The sequence below is a fragment of the Malaclemys terrapin genome, chromosome 9, assembly GCF_027887155.1.
Source record: "Malaclemys terrapin pileata isolate rMalTer1 chromosome 9, rMalTer1.hap1, whole genome shotgun sequence".
In the NCBI taxonomy this organism is placed as follows: Eukaryota; Metazoa; Chordata; order Testudines; family Emydidae; genus Malaclemys; species Malaclemys terrapin.
The window spans coordinates 66231303-66249377 of NC_071513.1; the positions used below are offsets into that span (position 1 = coordinate 66231303).

General features: G+C 42.9%; 1 protein-coding gene across 4 annotated transcripts in view; it reads right to left on the reverse strand.

The window, feature by feature from the left end:
* The window catches only part of SPSB4 (splA/ryanodine receptor domain and SOCS box containing 4), a 187605-nt gene that overhangs the window by 105287 nt on the left and 64243 nt on the right, over nucleotides 1–18075 (reverse strand). For 2 of the 4 annotated variants that reach the window (XM_054038753.1, XM_054038754.1), the window contains exons 2-3: nucleotides 10586–10662; nucleotides 2607–3462 (exon numbers count right to left, since the gene is read on the reverse strand). In XM_054038753.1, coding sequence (XP_053894728.1) covers nucleotides 2607–3300 — 694 coding nt within the window. In that variant the 5' untranslated portion in view covers nucleotides 3301–3462; nucleotides 10586–10662. The remainder of the gene's footprint in view (nucleotides 1–2606; nucleotides 3463–10585; nucleotides 10663–18075) is intronic. The other 2 variants (XM_054038755.1, XM_054038752.1) reach the window with 1 other exon arrangement.

An 18075-nucleotide genomic window follows, 5' to 3' on the forward strand; every position in this document is an offset into this window, starting at 1 on the left:
AAGAGAGAGAGAGAGAGAGAGAAGGCTCCCGCCATATGCTAAAGCTATGTAAAGCAGGGAGCGACATTATCTGTTGTTCTTCACTCCCCATACAAGGAAACTCCTCAAAACACTTAAGTAACAAAGACTGAACTGGGGGAAGTGCTGGACTCAGGCTAAAAATCCCTTTAGCCTATGTATGAAAACCTGGAGATCCCAAGCTGTAAAGCAAGTGCAGCTAATGCCTTGAGAATCTGCAAGCCTGCTTGTATCATCAGTCAGGATGAGAGTTTGTCAATTCAAATCCTATCTTTCTAGTATGTTAAGCTTAGTTTGCATTTTTGTTTATTTACTAGGTAATCTGCTTTGTTCTGTTTGCTATCACTTAAATTCTATCTTTTTGTAGTTAATGAATTTATTTTATGTTTTAATCTAAACCAGTAAGTTTGGAGTGAAGTGCTTGGAAATCTTAGCTCAAGGGGCAGGAACTGTTGCATTTCCTCTCCACATTAAGGGGAAGCGAACTGCATAATAAATTCATACTGGTTGGGGTTTTGACCATAGCCTGCATGTAATTGCAGCTGGGTGTAACCCTACCTGTGTGAATGCTGGTGGAAGTGTAGGACTGGGAGCAGGTCTGTAGCTTGTCACAGCAGCACAGTGAGAGAGGGAGCTCAGGCTCAGTGGTACCTCAGTTCCAGGTGGTACCCCAGGAGGAACCCATCACACCTGCTACTTATCCATTTTGTACCTTCTCTTTCTTTCTGCCTCCTCCTTTCTTCCTACTTGTGGACATCCTCCCCGTCCTTTCTATCTTCTGATACTCAGTTGAGTAACCCACAAAATAGCTACAATGGAACAGAAGTTAATGGGAAGGAGTTTTATCAGGTTGGATAGTTTTACAGAGGGTATTTTCTAACAGCAACCAGGGGTCCTCTGTCCAGCACTCTCCATTTACAATATGAGAAGGGGTTAAGAAGAAAAGTTAAATAAAAAGAAAGTTTTGAAAAAGTTGAGATATTATAATGGAACATAACGGACTTTAACGCGATAGACACGGAGCTTTTGCTTATCTACATGACATCCCCAGCATGTGAAACAAGTTGTATGTTTGCACTGAATTCGTATTTATTCAGTTTCCAAAAATAAAAAGAAGAAAGCCAAGTTGTTATAGCACACTGTCAAAAAGAACTCTTTCCAGGTTTCAAATTAATGGCTACAAAACTTTTGATCCTTTAATCTTCCTCCTTTTAAGGAACTAGAAAGTCTCATTTGATTTTTAGCTGCAATATGCTTGTAAGGGTTCTGCTCATAAGTTTTTCTCCAGAATGAGAGTGCTGTGTATGTGTTAAAAGATAATCTTAAACAGGGTCAAGTTCTTTAATTATGATTTTACAGCAGCTCACATATCAAATATAAGGCTAATGAGCAGAGAATTACTTTTGGTGGAGACAATTTAGTCTATCCCATTAGAAGCTAAAAGGAGAAACACAAATCTAAAGGGATATGTCTCTCCCAGAACTATTGAGAGAGAGGGCGCGCGCGCACATTTTCTATTAAATTTTTCTTTACAAGAAATAGCCAATACTCTAATTCACAATGTAAAGTTCCAGGACCAGCAAACTTTTATCCAGCTAGCTATTTCAGTCACACATACTATGAATTTATATTTATGGTTCAGGGCCAGATTGCACCCCAGATTGTACACCGTGTGAACCAGTAAGAAGAAAGTGCCCCTTACCACCTTGAGAGGCCTGTCTGTTCCAACCCTCACAGTACAGGAGTGAAGCAGGCTCTAAAGAGCAGCTGCATCTACTTTCTAAACCCCCACACATGCTTGTCCCCCACAGTGCCCAAGCAGCAGAGCTGTGCCAGCATGTCAGTAGATGTTTGCTAAACTGGATATAGGGCTTATTCTGCTCCTGGAGCTGCAAGGAAACCTGGAAGTAGGCTTTGATTCGCAAGCCAATCTCTCTTGCACTGCCACTGGAGAAGCCTACATCATCATACTGTCCCTTGTTCTGGATAGTTTGTTAATTCATGATCAAGCCTCAAAATCAGAGCTAAAGAAGAAGATTAAAATTCATTTTCAGAAAGGGTAACTCATCTTTTGCTGTAATCTGTCAAGAAGGTAAGAAAAGGAGCTCACTTACAAAATCATTTAAATTTCAATATCTTAAAAATATTAAACTTCAAGTAAACCAGAACTTTACAATGAAAATGCATTAAAAGCTTTCTGGATATTTTCCCAGGCTACCCATTTCACTGAAATAAAAAAATGACTTTTGCAAGACAGATTTCCAGACATTCTCTATGCCAGAAGACCAAGAATAAGTTAGAGAGACAGTTAATTTGTACTACAGGATTCAAACAAGGTCTTAGGACCTGGGTTGATATTTTGACACAACCCACAGCCACACGCTGCCGTCTGTGGAATAGAAGTTAATGGGTAGGAGTTTTATCAGGTTGGATAGTTTTACAGAGGGTATTTTCTAACAGCAACCAGGGGTCCTCTGTCCAGCACTCTCCATTTACAATACGAGAAGGGGTTAAGAAGAAAGTTAAATAAAAAGAAAGAGTTTGGAAAAAGTTGAGATATTATAATGCATACGTTTGATAACACTTACGATCAAGTCCATTGATGTATCTCATTGTAATTTCACAGTGCCCCCAAACTGCACTGACTACAGGGTAAAGTTTTTTCCCTTTCAGTCCTCGGAAGGCCACTCCAAGATACTGTCCATCTACAATGAAGCTAAGCGTTCCTTCATCCATATCCAAAACTACCAATAAGGAGTCTGGGAGTACAAAAGACTCATCTGGTTCCAAAAAAACAGGATACGTCACCCCAGGCTGGTTTTTACAATTGTGATAAAGTTTGTTACGTCCCAGATCCCAGCCCCATGATTCACTATTGCTACCAACCAATGATGTATATCCTACAGAATGTAATGGAGCTTCTGCTGTTGATACACCCACCACAGCATGTGTTCCTCGTTGCCTAGTGGGCCAGTGAATTTGCCAGACATGTAGGCCTCTTGTGTAGCCAACTTTGCCCCGGATGCAATCTGTGCTTTGGGCAACTGGGTGCCTATGAAAAGTTAGTTTGTCATCCTCTTTTACAAATATATTTAAAGATCGATCTTCATTATTCCAAGCATGTTTATACTGGACCTCCAGTTGGGAAGGGGGCATATCCAGCAGCATGTCCAGTCGAGCAGGCTTGCAAAAATCTGGTCCCCTCAGCTCTCGTTTAACAGGTCTATAAGGGGGCTCCCTCACATCCACAGACTTTATGCTCCCTGAGATTTTCTGGCCCATTTCTTGGCTGCAGATTCAGAAAGGAGAAAGAAAGGTTGACTTTGGCCCAATGTTACCTCATGAAAGCACTTGCACGCTGAGCCAGGGACTCGACAAGCAGACTGGATTTATTTCTCCCGTTTGGAGCCCTTTAGCAGCAATGGTTTCAGAGAAAAAACACTCCTGAAAGAAAACCAAGAATTTTCAGTTAATTAAAGAAAGCCATTTTGTCCTCTCAAACATTTTTGAAAACTTCTTTTGATCCCAGCTAGGTTATTTTAAACAACAAGTACTAACATTTCTCTGCTTTTTGTTCTCTGTCCTGCAGTACTAACCAGACTGCCAGCAGGATATTCTGAGCCCACCAGCATACAGAATACAGACAGTAATTTCCTCCAATTCATAATAGGATACAGACATTCTCCACCTTCTGCCCTTCCACCCATTTAGTCTAGCCAGGGCCATAGTGTCTTGTACAAGGCATATATTATTCCCCCGCAATAGGCGTTAACATTATATTCAGCTGCATAATGATTTTTATTTACTCTTTTCGTTTCATTTTCTCACAACTAGGTCCTATGTCAGAGCCCCCTTTTCTTTCTAACTGTTCCTGTCTTTATATGCCCTTATAATCCAAAGCTTTATCTTGTAACAGCAACAAACAGTGCTAATAACAAACAGCTGTGAAACTTGACTGCTTACCTTTAACATACCCTGCCCCTTAAATAAAAAGAGCATGAAACTGTCAAGCTTTATTTTCACTAAGTTTGGCAGGAGAAGAAAGAGGGAAGGAGAATAGGAGGATATAAATGCAGTAATGGAGTTCTCCAAGCTATTGAAACTATAGCATTGCAATTTCAGCTCTTTGCCAGCCACCCCCAATGGGGATATCTGGCTCAGAATGCAAGCTCTTGTGCTATATGTGTGGAACCCACATGTTGCACACTGCAGCATTTCATTATTTTTTAGCACAAATAAAGGATGAGAAACACTGGGAAGTACACATGGATTTTAGTATTCTATGCACAGGACAGGGTAACTGAGCTGGAAGAGCCCAAATATATTTAGAAGAGGGTGTTGAGGTTAATGGACATGCTCAGTAGCTGTTTCTGAAGCTGTATAGCTCATTGTGGGCAAGAAGACTGCCAGGTCACACCACTCTGGAAACATGAGCCAATAAGAGCACAAAGATGAGAAGGTTTATAAATATAGAAGTGGAAGGCAGCCAATTAATTGGCTAATTGATGCAGTGCCAATAGATGTGTCTACTGTGAGGGCTGAGTCCCAAAGAGCTGTACCACTTTGTATACAGACTTGAGATTTCTGTTTTACCAACAGTTGTGGACCAGTCAACCAATAACCCAGGGACTGGAATATTGTGGAGATCCTGAGTGTTGGTGTTTGCTGACAGGAGGGAGGAAAGGAGACTGATTTTCTCCCTTTTCTAGCAGATGAAAATGGAACCAGTGTAATTTCTGTTGCTGCTGGTTCTGAACAGGGGCCAACAGAAGTTTTTTTTTTTTTTTTTAAATCCAGTTATTTCCCTCACTTATTAGAGCAGTCAATCTGTAACATTCCTGATAGTAGAAATATTTCACTTACAAGTGTATTTTCAAAGATATACCAAACCACTTCCTACAGCACCTAACCGCTCATTGCTGTGCTGCCACTCATCTGTAAACTTTCTGTAATTAGTGAATAAAATAAAGAACTCTCGTGGCTAATGAAAATATGCTGGGAAAAAGCTTCCTTTTTTCTTTCTTGTATGGGGCTCTGTATTTTTCAGTGAATGCAATAAAGACTAACACCATACAAAATGTCAACTCCATTGCTAGAGAGCTTACTCGCGGAGCCAAAGGAAACCAAAAAATGACCACAAAGATTTGTGGAACCTGCAAATACCGAAGTGCAAGACCATAAAGAGGAGTTGGGAAAATTAAAAACTACCTTTCCAGACAGCAGGCCAAATTCAGATACATGCACACTTCAACTTTTATGTGAATTGAGCATGCTTGAGAGAGGGCAGAAGTTGGGCCAGTGAGAATGTTTTTATACTTCAATATGTACTAATGGACTCGAGGGAGATAAAATATTGACAGTAAAAATATGGAATATTAGTATTAAAGAGCAAATATTATCAGTTAAGTGTTTTCCTGGGAGATCTGTTAAGCGGACCAATTCTGCTTAGGTTGTTTATAAAATGTGCCTTGTTACAAGAACTTAAAAGATGTATGCAATCTGAAATAAGGAGGAGAATATCAAAAGACAAAGGGCAGTTAGTAACCCCATTGACTTTTCTATGGGAGATGGGCACCTAAGTCCCAGATTTGAAAGTCTCCCCCACAAAACAGGACTATTGTAATTTTTCTGTGGGTATGATGAGAGGGGGGAATTTCTCACCAGTGCAGTGTATATACCATGCTGCTGCTTGCACTCCCCAAAGCAAAGGGGCAGGGTTTTACCTGCTAGTTCTAGCAATGGAAATCCCAGAGGTGACGTACCTGGGTAGACTATGGCCATACCTCCCTCCAATGCACCAAGAATTATATCATACCAATATCAAGCATCGTTATACCAGCATCACTACCTATACTAGAAATTGTAAAAATTTACCTGTTTCAGTTTCAAACCAATATAATTAAAGGGGTACAATTATTACATAATGCAAGTTTAGTATTTACTTAGTTTTGTGCAAAACTAACAAGAGTAACATTGGGCTAAAACAATGGTTTTTGTAACCTCATACTGATACTAAATAATTTGATCTTACCCTGTCGCATTTTACCATTTGGTTAAAAAGGACACAGGATTGAACCATGTTACAGTCTTGCGTTACTGATGCTCCAAAGATTGTGAAGGGCACTAACTTAGTGGTTCTGCTCAAATTCATCCTTCCGGCAATTCCCTACTCTCACCAGACTTAACATGTTACCTTTGCTCTGTTTCACAACTCTGCATACCTACAAAGTCATTCCCTTTGTTACTACTGCAAGGCAGCCCAAGTCACAAGGCCAACTGAAGGCATGTTTGTTTAATTAAATACCACTGGACTGTAGCAGCTGAATGAAAAATTAAAGACTTAAAAGATATGCCATTAAATTTTTCTAGTATAAGTGATTAAATGTAGGTTTTTCACCTTTTAGTGTGATGCAATCTCACATCCTTTCTCAGAGACAATCCGCACTGTAATTTTTCTATTACACAGATATTTTGAAGTTACTGCAACATGTGTAGGTTCCACTGCACCATTTTTACATAGCTCTTGTACAGTACTAGCAATGGATCACACTGCTTCATAATTTATAGGCACATAATCTTGCATTCTGGATCAGTTTGCATTAAATATTACACATGTGAAAAAGGATGAAAACTTTATTCAGGTTGCAAATCAAGCACTCAAAATTTAGGAAATTTTATGAATTAAGATTGCCCATTCAGCCTTAATGTGACCCTTTTGAGGATATGCATGATGATATAGGTTGTAATCATTACAACCATATCTTCCACGGGACCCGTTTCATTCAGTCCATGGGATGGATTTACTCTGCAAATGAACAGCGAAAGAGGCTGTTGTCTGTAGGACCCCTGCCTCATTTATTGCAGAATCTGGAAGTAGAGTTGCCAACTTTCTAATCTCACAAAACCAAACACCCTTGCCCCGCCCTTTCTCTTGCCCCTTCTCCAAGGCCCGGCCCCCCACTCAGTCCATCCTCGCTTTCTCTGTCACTTGCTCTCCCCCACCCTCATTCACTTTCACTGGGCTGGGGCAGGGGGTTGGGGTGCAGTAGGTGGTGAGGGCTCCAGGGTGGGACCAGGAATGTGGGGCTCAAGGTGCAGGAGTGGGCTCCAGACTGGGGTGAGGGTTAGAGCTCTGGCTGGGGGTGCGGGCTCTGGGGTGGGTCCAGGGATGAGGGATTTGGGGTGCAGGAGGGGACTCAGGGCTGGGTCGGGAGGTTGGGTGCAGGAGGGAGGGAGGGAGTTAGGGTGCAGGAGGGGGTTCCAACCTGGGGCAGGGTGTTGGAGTGCAGGAGAGGATTCAGGGTGCAGGCTCCAGCCGGGCAGCGCTTACCTCAGGCGGCTCCCGGTCAGCGGTGCAATGGGGCTAAGGCAGGCTCCCTGCCTGCCCAGGCTCCGCACAACTCCCGGAAGTACCCGCCACATCCGGCTCCTATGCACAGGGGTGGCCAGGCGGTTCTATGTGGTGCTCGCTGCCCACGCCTACAGGCAACGCCCCAGCAGCTCCCACTGGCCACAGTTTCTCCCTCCCTGAAAGCTTTACCTCTTCTGCCTAATCCTCTCCAACCTGTCCCTGACTCAAACCTGGCTCTGCATCCCATACTCCTCCTCTAGAGGGTCCCAATTTCCATTTATGATGTTTCTCATACCAGTCCCAGTCTCCCTGCTAGTAGTCGTCTCAATTCTCTGGACTCACTGTCTTAGTTTCCTTGCCAATCATTCCCAGTAGCTCTCAGTTCCTTGTCTCAGTCTCTTCTACCAGCCAGTCTTAGTTCTCCCCACCACCACCACCCAGCACTCCTAGGCACCAGGTCAGATCTGTTTTTCTATCACCACCACCTCCCTCCTCCCCCTCACCGTTTCCTAGTTTCCTTGCCTAGGCAGTCCCAGTCCCCAACCCACTCCAGTTCCTAGTTCTAGCTTACCCCTCACCACTGCTAGCCTCTTGCCCCAGTCTCCTCCAACCCCACATTCTCTAATTGTCTCTGTATAAAACCTGTACATCAGCTAGTGTACTTGTACCATACTGTACTTACCTCCATATGGCACCACCACACCTAGTCCTTCAATTGACCACTTTCCTTATCTGTACCTAACCACTAAAACAGGTTTTTATATGTAAACTTGCATATTTACTGATCTATGCATCCTTAAATATTAAAAAAAACAACAAAAAACTATCCATTTCTAAGTTTTAGTTTTTATTTTGAATGCTTTTTCTGTTCATATTATGCTACTGCAGAAACCTCAGCAGATCAGAGAACTAGGAAATCTTCTCAAGGTATTGAGGTCTGATAGCACAATATAAAGAAGACCTTGATTATATCCATCTAAAGCCATGATCTCTTTCATTTGCTATACTTCATTAAACTTCATCAACAGTTATTTTGCTGAGAACTTTTCTAAGTGCCAGTATCTGAAAAAATATTCTTTTCATGAAAACTTAAGCACAAGGGGGTGAGGGAGAGAAGGAACATGTTAAGAATTCATTTTCAGTGCAACTATTGAGAAATTGGAGATATTGTGTTGAGAAATATAGCCTAATATATTTGTTTAATAATTTCACATTCATGCCACACTTTGTCAGGAAATTATTAGATTAAGAATACTGCACGCAGCTGAGAGCAAGCCAAGTCCAAGCAAGGAAAGTGTCAGTTTCACTTTCCAGTACCCTCATGGAGTCTGCCAAGATATTTAGAGATATTATTCACATCAATAGTGATATTACAATTTAAAAGAGGCTTGAGGGATGCTACTTAACTGTTAAAAAAGCCAACTGATTTATACAGCGAAGTATTTCAGTATCAGTACAATGTGCAAATGCTACTAAAATAAAGGGATTTTCTTTTTGACGTTTTAGTTCCAGCATTTACAATTACACTTCCCCATTTTCCAGACTATGAGGAACTCTAGCTAAACAAACACACATATTGTTGTGACACCACAGTTGAAAATGAAAGTACCGTAAGAACATGCTGTAACTTATGTTAATGTCACTACACTGTCACTTGATTAGAAAAAAAAGGAAGCCATGTGAGTTCAGAAGACTGATAAATAAAGTCACACATCAGTGTGAATAATTGGAGTGTAAACTTCCCACAATGCCCTACCAGTGTTCTTTAGGAAGACCCCTCAAGGAGGGAGAGGATATTTCACTGTGTGTGCAGTCAGTGCTTGATCTCCAGGGAGGCGATCAACAAAAGTCACAAGCAGTTGCCAAGACCATTAAATCATTAAAAAGACATGCAAATGGCGACAGTTTTCAATGACTAATGACACATGCCAAGCTGCTGTATCCCATTACTCCTGTCCTGAACCTTTCCCCAAAAACCTCCAATTACTGTGTCTAACTTGCATCACCACCGGATCACTTACTCCCACTATCTATTCACTTAACAATATTGATACTGGTCTAGGCTGTCTTAGACCATTACCCCATATACATTTCTGAGTTTTACTTCAGGGAAATAAAATTAAATTATCTTGAGTTTAAAAATGTTTATATTAATGTCTCCATAGATATCTTTACAACCCCTGCCACACACACGAGAGACACAAGCACATCAGCAGTATTGAGCAGACACTAAAGATCAATATCTTTTTGGTTTTTTTTTTAATTCTTTAGGGGTATGGGCTTGGAGGGCTGCACCCTATTCAATAAGTTAGAAAATGTGTAAGTATTTATTAACAACAGCTGCCATTCCTCTGACTGATTAAGAAGAACATTAGTGGGCTCCCAAAGGAGCCTCATTAAGTCCTTTTTAGTTGAAATGGCAAGTAGAGGTGAAGACAAGGGTGAGAGAAATTTAACAGGAGTGGAGGAGTCTGCAGGTGTTCTTTTTGTAGCTGTGATGTAATTAACGATTAAGGCGAGTCCCACTGTAATTTTGCTACCTGGTCAGATATTTTTCAGCAGCTTCTCTCAACTACCTCTCCCATCCCACACAAATAAACAAAAAACCTACTGTCTTGTTTTGTAGAAATAAGAGTTACTGAGTTTTAGCTAGAAATTATGGTTATAGTCTACACTGAAGAAAAAAACAAACCCTCCAACAGCAGCGAGTCTCAGAGCCCAAGTCTACAGACTCATGCTTGCGCTGCAAAGCTAAAAATAGCCATCTAGATGTTCCAGTTCAGGCTCTGAAGCCCAGGGAAGTGGTGGGCTCGATCTACAGCCTGAGCCAGAACATCTACATGGCTATTTTTAGCACCATAGCATGAGCCCCACAAGTCCAAGTCTGTAGACCCAGCCTCTGAGACTTACTGCCACGGATTATATTTTGCAGCACAGACATGCCCTACATGGTCAAAGATTTAGACTAAACCCATCAATTTTCATGATTCTCCCCTCTCCTCTCCCCAAAAAAGTTTCTTCCAGCAATTTCTTCCAGCCTATTGCAATAAGTATGACAGATATTATTTGGTACTATTTTTTGGCTCAGTATCAAACATACAGAGAAATGCATAGTAGGAAAGTGCAATTAGTATTTAGATGTGTTTTGCAATCCTTTTCTTTAGAATTTCTTAAACAGACAAACATCTAGTTCTAGTATGGAGAAAAACACTCCACCTCGTTAGGAAACACCTGCGACACAAGCACCGTGGTGTTCTCAAGAGCAGTGTTGCAGTCCACAGAAGAGGAGCATGCTGAAAAGGAAAGCAGAAGTTTGTTATAATTAATGCTTGACTTCTACCCCAGCTGCTATGAATTCTTTGGATTTGAAGAAGATCCAAAATAGGGATGTAAGAGTTTAACCAGTTAACCAATAAACTTTATGCTTATCGGTTTCTGTTAACGGTTGAACTCTGCCCAGGGTCCCAGCTGCTAGCCCCATGTGCCCGGGGTCTCTCTGGGGCTCTGCTGCTGCTGCCGCCGTGCCTGTAGCTTTGCTGCCACTCACCCAGCATCCCGGCTGCTGCCCCGTTCCGGGGCTCTGCTGCCTCCCGGGCTGCCGGTCCTGCGGCCAGGGTCCGTCCCGGGCTGCTGGTATCCGGGGCGCACCAGGATGCCAGGTGGCAGTGGAGACCCCCAGGTGCAGGGGTGGCAGTGGGGCCAATGTAAGATGTGGGGGTGCTGCAGCACCTCCCTCACCCCTAGTTCCCCAGGTAAACATTTAACCATGTAACTGATAGAATTTTAATCGGTTACATGGTTATTATTTTTACACATTCTTTACATCCGTAATCCAGAACTTGAAATTACTGCATAAAAGTAGGTGGATGTCAAGAAAATTTGGACCCACACACTACACACCAAGGCTAGGAGAGTAATGGTGCTCAGTAAACACAACAGAATGATCAGACTCAGACTCCCAGACTTACGAGCCCATTGTGGCAGCAAAAGCCACGATAAAGCTGGCCTTGCCAACCTCTTAAGAATTCCCCCCCACTACAAAGGAATCCTAGAATGGTTGACCAATGCCATAGCAGCTGCTGCATCGCCCCTTCCTGGCCACTGGTGCAGGGGACATGCCCATTCCACAGTGATCCCCATTCCGCAGCTGTCTGAAACTCTCTGCCCACTGCCCTCCAAAAGTGAAAGCCAAATCAATGCTGCTCTAACTTAAGCTGAGGGTTCAGGCCAGAGTAGACAATGCCCAGGATCTGAGGGCTGTAAAGGTAGCTTATTATAGCAAAGCATAGGCTGGCTACATGGAGGAACTGGCCTTCAGTGATTAATATTTCCAAGAGGTTTTAAGGTTTCTCTCTCCTGCTCCAAGATAAAAAGCCAGGTTAGATTTTCATTTATTCACATTTGATTAAAATTTACATTTCCCATTTTTTTTCAATTTCTATTTATAATTAAAAAAAAAAACATACAAAAGCTCAGAGTGTCCAGCCAGAGTCAGACTACAAAGCAACTTTCAACACCATCAGCTAGTAACACAAACAAAAACACATCCTCTCCTCTACCTCACCTCAAAGTCTAAGAAAAAAGTTTGGACCACAAGCTTCATAATCTAAGGGCTAGTCTAAGCTACCATGCAACATCGGTGCAGCTGCGCCACCATAGTGCGTCTGGTGAAGATACGCTATGCTGATGAGAGAGCGCTCTCCAGTCAGCATTACTCCACCTCAATGAGAGGCTGAAGCTATGGAAGGAGAGGGTCTCCCTCCAATTTAGAGCTGATGTGGACAGTGCTTAGGTCAATGTAACTTGTGTTGCTCAGGGGGTGGCTTTTTCATCCGTAAGGGAGCTTTGCGAACAGGGGCTGCTAACAGGGAGTTTCGCAAGGGAGTTTGGAAGGGGAGCAGGAAGGGGGCGAGGGTCTCTTGCCAGTTTGATCTGTTTTCTCTTGATTCCCCTTAATACCTATAAAGCAACTACATTCATAACTTTTTGCTTAAACAACCCTTTCAGCTGACAGGGGGCTGCAGATGGGAGTTTGACAGAGGGAGGCTTACGATGGTTAGGAAGACCTGCAACACCTGTGCCAGCACTGCTACTGTCTCCTCCACCTGTGCCTGTAGCCAGACAGAGTGCCTAAGCATGGATGCCTCTACCCAGATCCTGGTATGGTTTTGCAAAGACTGTAACTTGCAATTTCCACGTATTGATATCCAGGCTGGGGGGACCATCCAATGTGAGAGGTGCCTGCTGGTGGAATCTCTCAGGCAGCAGGTGGGAGAGCTACAGGAGGAGGTGGCTAGGTTGAGGAGCATCCGTATCCACGAGCAATTCCTCGACAGTGTCCATGTGGAGACAGCTGAGGTAGCTGTCCCAGTACACAGGACTGCTGATACACCACTGGTGGAGGAGGAGATGGCTCAGGGTGGACACTGGCAGCTGGTTACTTCTGGCAGCAGGCAGTGCTCCACCCTTGCTCCGAACCCTCCTGCCGTGGTTATAGGTAACCGTTATGCTCTTCTTGATACAGGAAAGAAGGAATCACTCCCTACAGTAAAGGAGGAGAAGCCTCGTACCCCTAAGGCTGGAGAGTCTGCTGCCACCACTGCGAATAGGAAACGTAGGGTAGTGGTGGTCGGAGACTCTCTGCTGAGGGGGACGGAGGCGCCCATCTGTCGCCCTGACATTTCATCTCGGGAGGTATGCTGCCTGCCGGGGGCCCGTATCCGAGACGTTACGGAAGCATTGTCGAGGATTATCCAGCCCTCTGACTACTACCCCATGCTACTCATCCATGTGGGCACAAATGATACTGCGCGGTGTGACACTGAGCGGATCAAGAGTGACTACAGGGCTCTGGGAGTACGGGTGAAGGAGTTTGGAGCGCAGGTGGTATTCTCTTCAATTCTTCCTATCAAAGGTAGGGGCCCGGGCAGAGACAGATGCATCATGGAGGTGAATGCCTGGCTGCGAAGATGGTGTCGCCAGGAGGGCTTTGGCTTCCTAGACCACGGGATGCTATTCGAGGAAGGACTGCTAGGCAGAGATGGCGTTCACCTTTCAAGGAGAGGAAAGACCCTATTCGGACACAGATTGGCTAACCTAGTGAGGAGGGCTTTAAACTAGGTTCGACGGGGACAGGTGAGCAAAGCCCACAGGTAAGTGGGGAACATGGAGACCGGGGAGATGGGTCGGAAACAAGAGGGAGTGTGGGCTATATTGGCAGAGAGAAAGGAGAGTCAGGACAAAACTGGGAGGAAAGATCAAACCAGTATCTTAGATGCCTATATACGAATGTGAGAAGTATGGGGAATAAGCAGGAAGAACTGGAAGTGCTAATAAATAAATACAACTATGACATTGTTGGCATCACTGAAACTTGGTGGGATAATACACATGATTGGAATGTTGGTGTGGATGGGTACAGCTTGCTCAGGAAGGATAGACAGGGGAAAAAGAGAGGAGGTGTTGCCTTATATATTAAAAATGTACACACTTGGACTGAGGTAGAGATGGACATAGGAGACGGAAGTGTTGAGAGTCTCTGGGTTAGGCTTAAAGGGGCAAAAAACAAGGGAGATGTCATGCTAGGAGTCTACTACAGGCCACCTAACCCTGTGGAAGAGGTGGATGAGGCTTTTTTCAAGCAACTAACAAAATCATCCAAAGCCCAAGATTTGGTGGTGATGGGGGACTTCAACTATCCGGATATATGTTGGGAAAATAACACAGCGGGGCACAGACTATCTAACAAATTCTTGGACTGCATTGGAGACAACTTTTTATTTCAGAAGGTTGAAAAAGCTACTAGGGGGGGAAGCTGTTCTAGACTTGATTTTAACAAATAGGGAGGAACTCGTTGAGAATGTGAAAGTAGAAGGCAGCCTGGGTGAAAGTGATCATGAAATCAAAGAGTTTGCAATTCTAAGGAAGGGTAGAAGGGAGAACAGCAAAATAGAGACAATGGATTTCAGGAAGGCAGATTTTGGGAAGCTCAGAGAGCTGATAGGTAAGGTCCCATGGGAATCAAGACTGAGGGGAAAAACAACTGAGGAGAGTTGGCAGTTTTTCAAAGGGACACTATTAAGGGCCCAAAAGCAAGCTATTTCGCTGGTTAGGAAAGATAGAAAATGTGGCAAAAGACCACCTTGGCTTAACCACGAGATCTTGCACGATCTAAAAAATAAAAAGGAGTCATATAAAAAATGGAAACTAGGACAGATTACAGAGGATGAATATAGGCAAACAACACAGGAATGCAGGGGCAAGATTAGAAAGGCAAAGGCACAAAATGAGCTCAAACTAGCTACGGGAATAAAAGGAAACAAGAAGACTTTTTATCAATACATTAGAAGCAAGAGGAAGACCAAAGACAGGGTAGGCCCACTGCTTAGTGAAGAGGGAGAAACAGTAACAGGAAACTTGGAAATGGCAGAGATGCTTAATGACTTCTTTGTTTCGGTCTTCACCGAGAAGTCTGAAGGAATGCCTAACATAGTGAATACTAATGGGAAGGGGGTAGGTTTAGCGGATAAAATAAAAAAAGAACAAGTTAAAAATCACTTAGAAAAGTTAGATGCCTGCAAGTCACCAGGGCCTGATGAAATGCATCCTAGAATACTCAAGGAGCTAATAGAGGAGGTATCTGAGCCTGTAGCTATCATCTTTGGAAAGTCATGGGAGACGGGAGAGATTCCAGAAGACTGGAAAAGGGCAAATATAGTGCCCATCTATAAAAAGGGAAATAAAAACAACCCAGGTAACTACAGACCAGTTAGTTTAACTTCTGTGCCAGGGAAGATAATGGAGCAAGTAATTAAGGAAATCATCTGCAAACACTTGGAAGGTGGTAAGGTGATAGGGAACAGCCAGCATGGATTTGTGAAGAACAAATCATGTCAAACCAATCTGATAGCTTTCTTTGATAGGAAAACGAGCCTTGTGGATAAGGGTGAAGCGGTGGATGTGGTATACCTAGACTTTAGTAAGGCATTTGATACGGTCTCGCATGATATTCTTATCGATAAACTAGGCAAATACAAATTAGATGGGGCTACTATAAGGTGGGTGCATAACTGGCTGGATAACCGTACTCAGAGAGTTGTTATTAATGGTTCCCAATCCTGCTGGAAAGGCATAACGAGTGGGGTTCCACAGCGGTCTGTTTTGGGACCGGCTCTGTTCAATATCTTCATCAACGACTTAGATATTGGCATAGAAAGTACGCTTATTAAGTTTGCAGATGATACCAAACTGGGAGGGATTGCAACTACTTTGGAGGACAGGGTCATAATTCAAAATGATCTGGACAAATTGGAGAAATGGTCTGTGTTAAACAGGATGAAGTTTAACAAAGACAAATGCAAAGTGCTCCACTTAAGAAGGAAAAATCCATTTCACACATACAGAATGGGAAAAGACTGTCTAGGAAGGAGTATGGCAGAAAGGGATCTAGGGGTTATAGTGGACCACAAGCTAAATATGAGTCAACAGTGTGATGCTGTTGCAAAAAAAGCAAACATGATTCTGGGATGCATTAACAGGTGTGTTGTGAGCAAGACACGAGAAGTCATTCTTCCACTCTACTCTGCTCTGGTTAGGCCTCAGCTGGAGTATTGTGTCCAGTTCTGGGCACCGCATTTTAAAAAAGATGTGGAGAAATTGGAAAGGGTCCAAAGAAGAGCAACAAGAATGATTAAAGGTCTTGAGAACATGACCTATGAAGGAAGGCTGAAAGAACTGGGTTTGTTTAGTTTGGAAAAGAGAAGACTGAGAGGGGACATGATAGCAGTTTTCAGGTATCTAAAAGGGTGTCATAAGGAGGAGGGAGAGAACTTGTTCACCTTAGCCTCTAAGGATAGAACTAGAAACAATGGGTTTAAACTGCAGCAAGGGAGGTCTAGGTTGGACATTAGGAAAAAGTTCCTAACTGTCAGGGTGGTTAAACACTGGAATAAATTGCCTAGGGAGGTTGTGGAATCTCCGTCTCTGGAGATATTTAAGAGTAGGTTAGATAAATGTCTATCAGGGATGGTCTAGACAGTATTTGGTCCTGCCATGAGGGCAGGGGACTGGACTCGATGACCTCTCGAGGTCCCTTCCAGTCCTAGAATCTATGAATCTATAAGTTACATCGGCTTCAGCTGTAGTGTACAGGAGTAGCAATGTGATGAGGATTCTTGATATAACATAATGCAGGGAAAAACCTTCAAAAGGGAAATGGGTTATGTAAAAACAGCCCCAAAGTAGGGCCATAAGTGCTGATGGCTGTCATTCATACTAATTTCGAATGGGGATTAAAACATCAGTAGGGGGAAGGGCAGACAGGTCCCAGACATGAGTTGAAAGAAAAAGACTTGGCTCTGTCCCTTGAGGACAGAGGAAAGAAACTATTATGGAACAGACGGACACTCAGACGCACAGAATATAGGGGTCTGAGGTAAAACAGAGTCCTAGGTCTGAGACTTGAGGGAAACCTTTTCTTGTATTTAAAAGCCTTCTTTCTTGTTATGTTTTGTTCCTACTGTTCAGAATAACAATGCTTTGTTTTAAGGAGGCTGTTTTGGGTCACTGTATTCACCGCTGGTTGCAAGGTCCCAAAATGGGAGGGCGGGAAACCCACAGATACCACATTCAGTGAGACTTGCTGGGAAAGCAGAGTTGATGCTCAGGGTGCCATAGCCTGGGACTTGGTTTAAGAACAGGAGAATTGTGGGATTCCACCCCAGAAAAGTTAAGGGCTTGAGGCCGAACATCTACAGGGTTCACTCAAAAGCCACAGAAGGGGTCAGATGGGCAGCTAGCATAGTAACCATGATAGCACTGTTTGAGGTGTACAGCGAATGGAGAATGTTCTTAGAGCACTAGAAAAGCTGACCAACTTAATTTTGACCACAGACACTGTTTTTCAATTATACTGATTTACTGCATATTTTGAACAATGTTTGGTCCATTTGCCAAATGGAGTAAATGGTAATATTAGTACTGTAATCCTTGGGACATTTTAAATTTCATTGTGCTGTAAATAAAATTTTATGCTGTTTATACACTCAGGGAAATGACCTTTAACAAGAGGGATGAATACTGTGGGAAAGATACTAACATGTCTTGCTCATGTCTTGCTCAATTCCTAAAGGAATGCAAGTCACAAAAAGCCTAAGGATGTTCTTCCATAAAGGCTACATTCTTGCAGCGTAACAGCCGTGTTAGTCTGTATCCGCAAAAAGAAGAACAGGAGTACTTGTGGCACCTTAGAGACTAACAAATTTATTAGAGCATAAGCTTTCGTGGACTACAGCCCACTTCTTCGGATGCATATACTTATAAAGCTTATGCTCTAATAAATTTGTTAGTCTCTAAGGTGCCACAAGTACTCCTGTTCTTATTCTTGCAGCATTACACAACAAGCTAACTCCTCAAATTCAAGATAAACATGCTAACTTAAACTTGCCATTAAAATAGACTGTATACTTAGCTGCTCTTTATTAGGATAATATGAAATACAGTATGTGACACCAAATGTAGATTGTAGTTAAGTCATATGAAGAATTCAAAAGAGAATGTGAGTAAGCCGTGAATACAGTGTTGTGTATATTTTTAAATACTTCCATCTACTGTATCTAGGAACTGTAGACAATAGCCTATTTATCTGTTTTTAAATCTTGTTTCTCTCTTCTGCTGACTTTTCAGCCATTTCACATCTAGACCTCGAA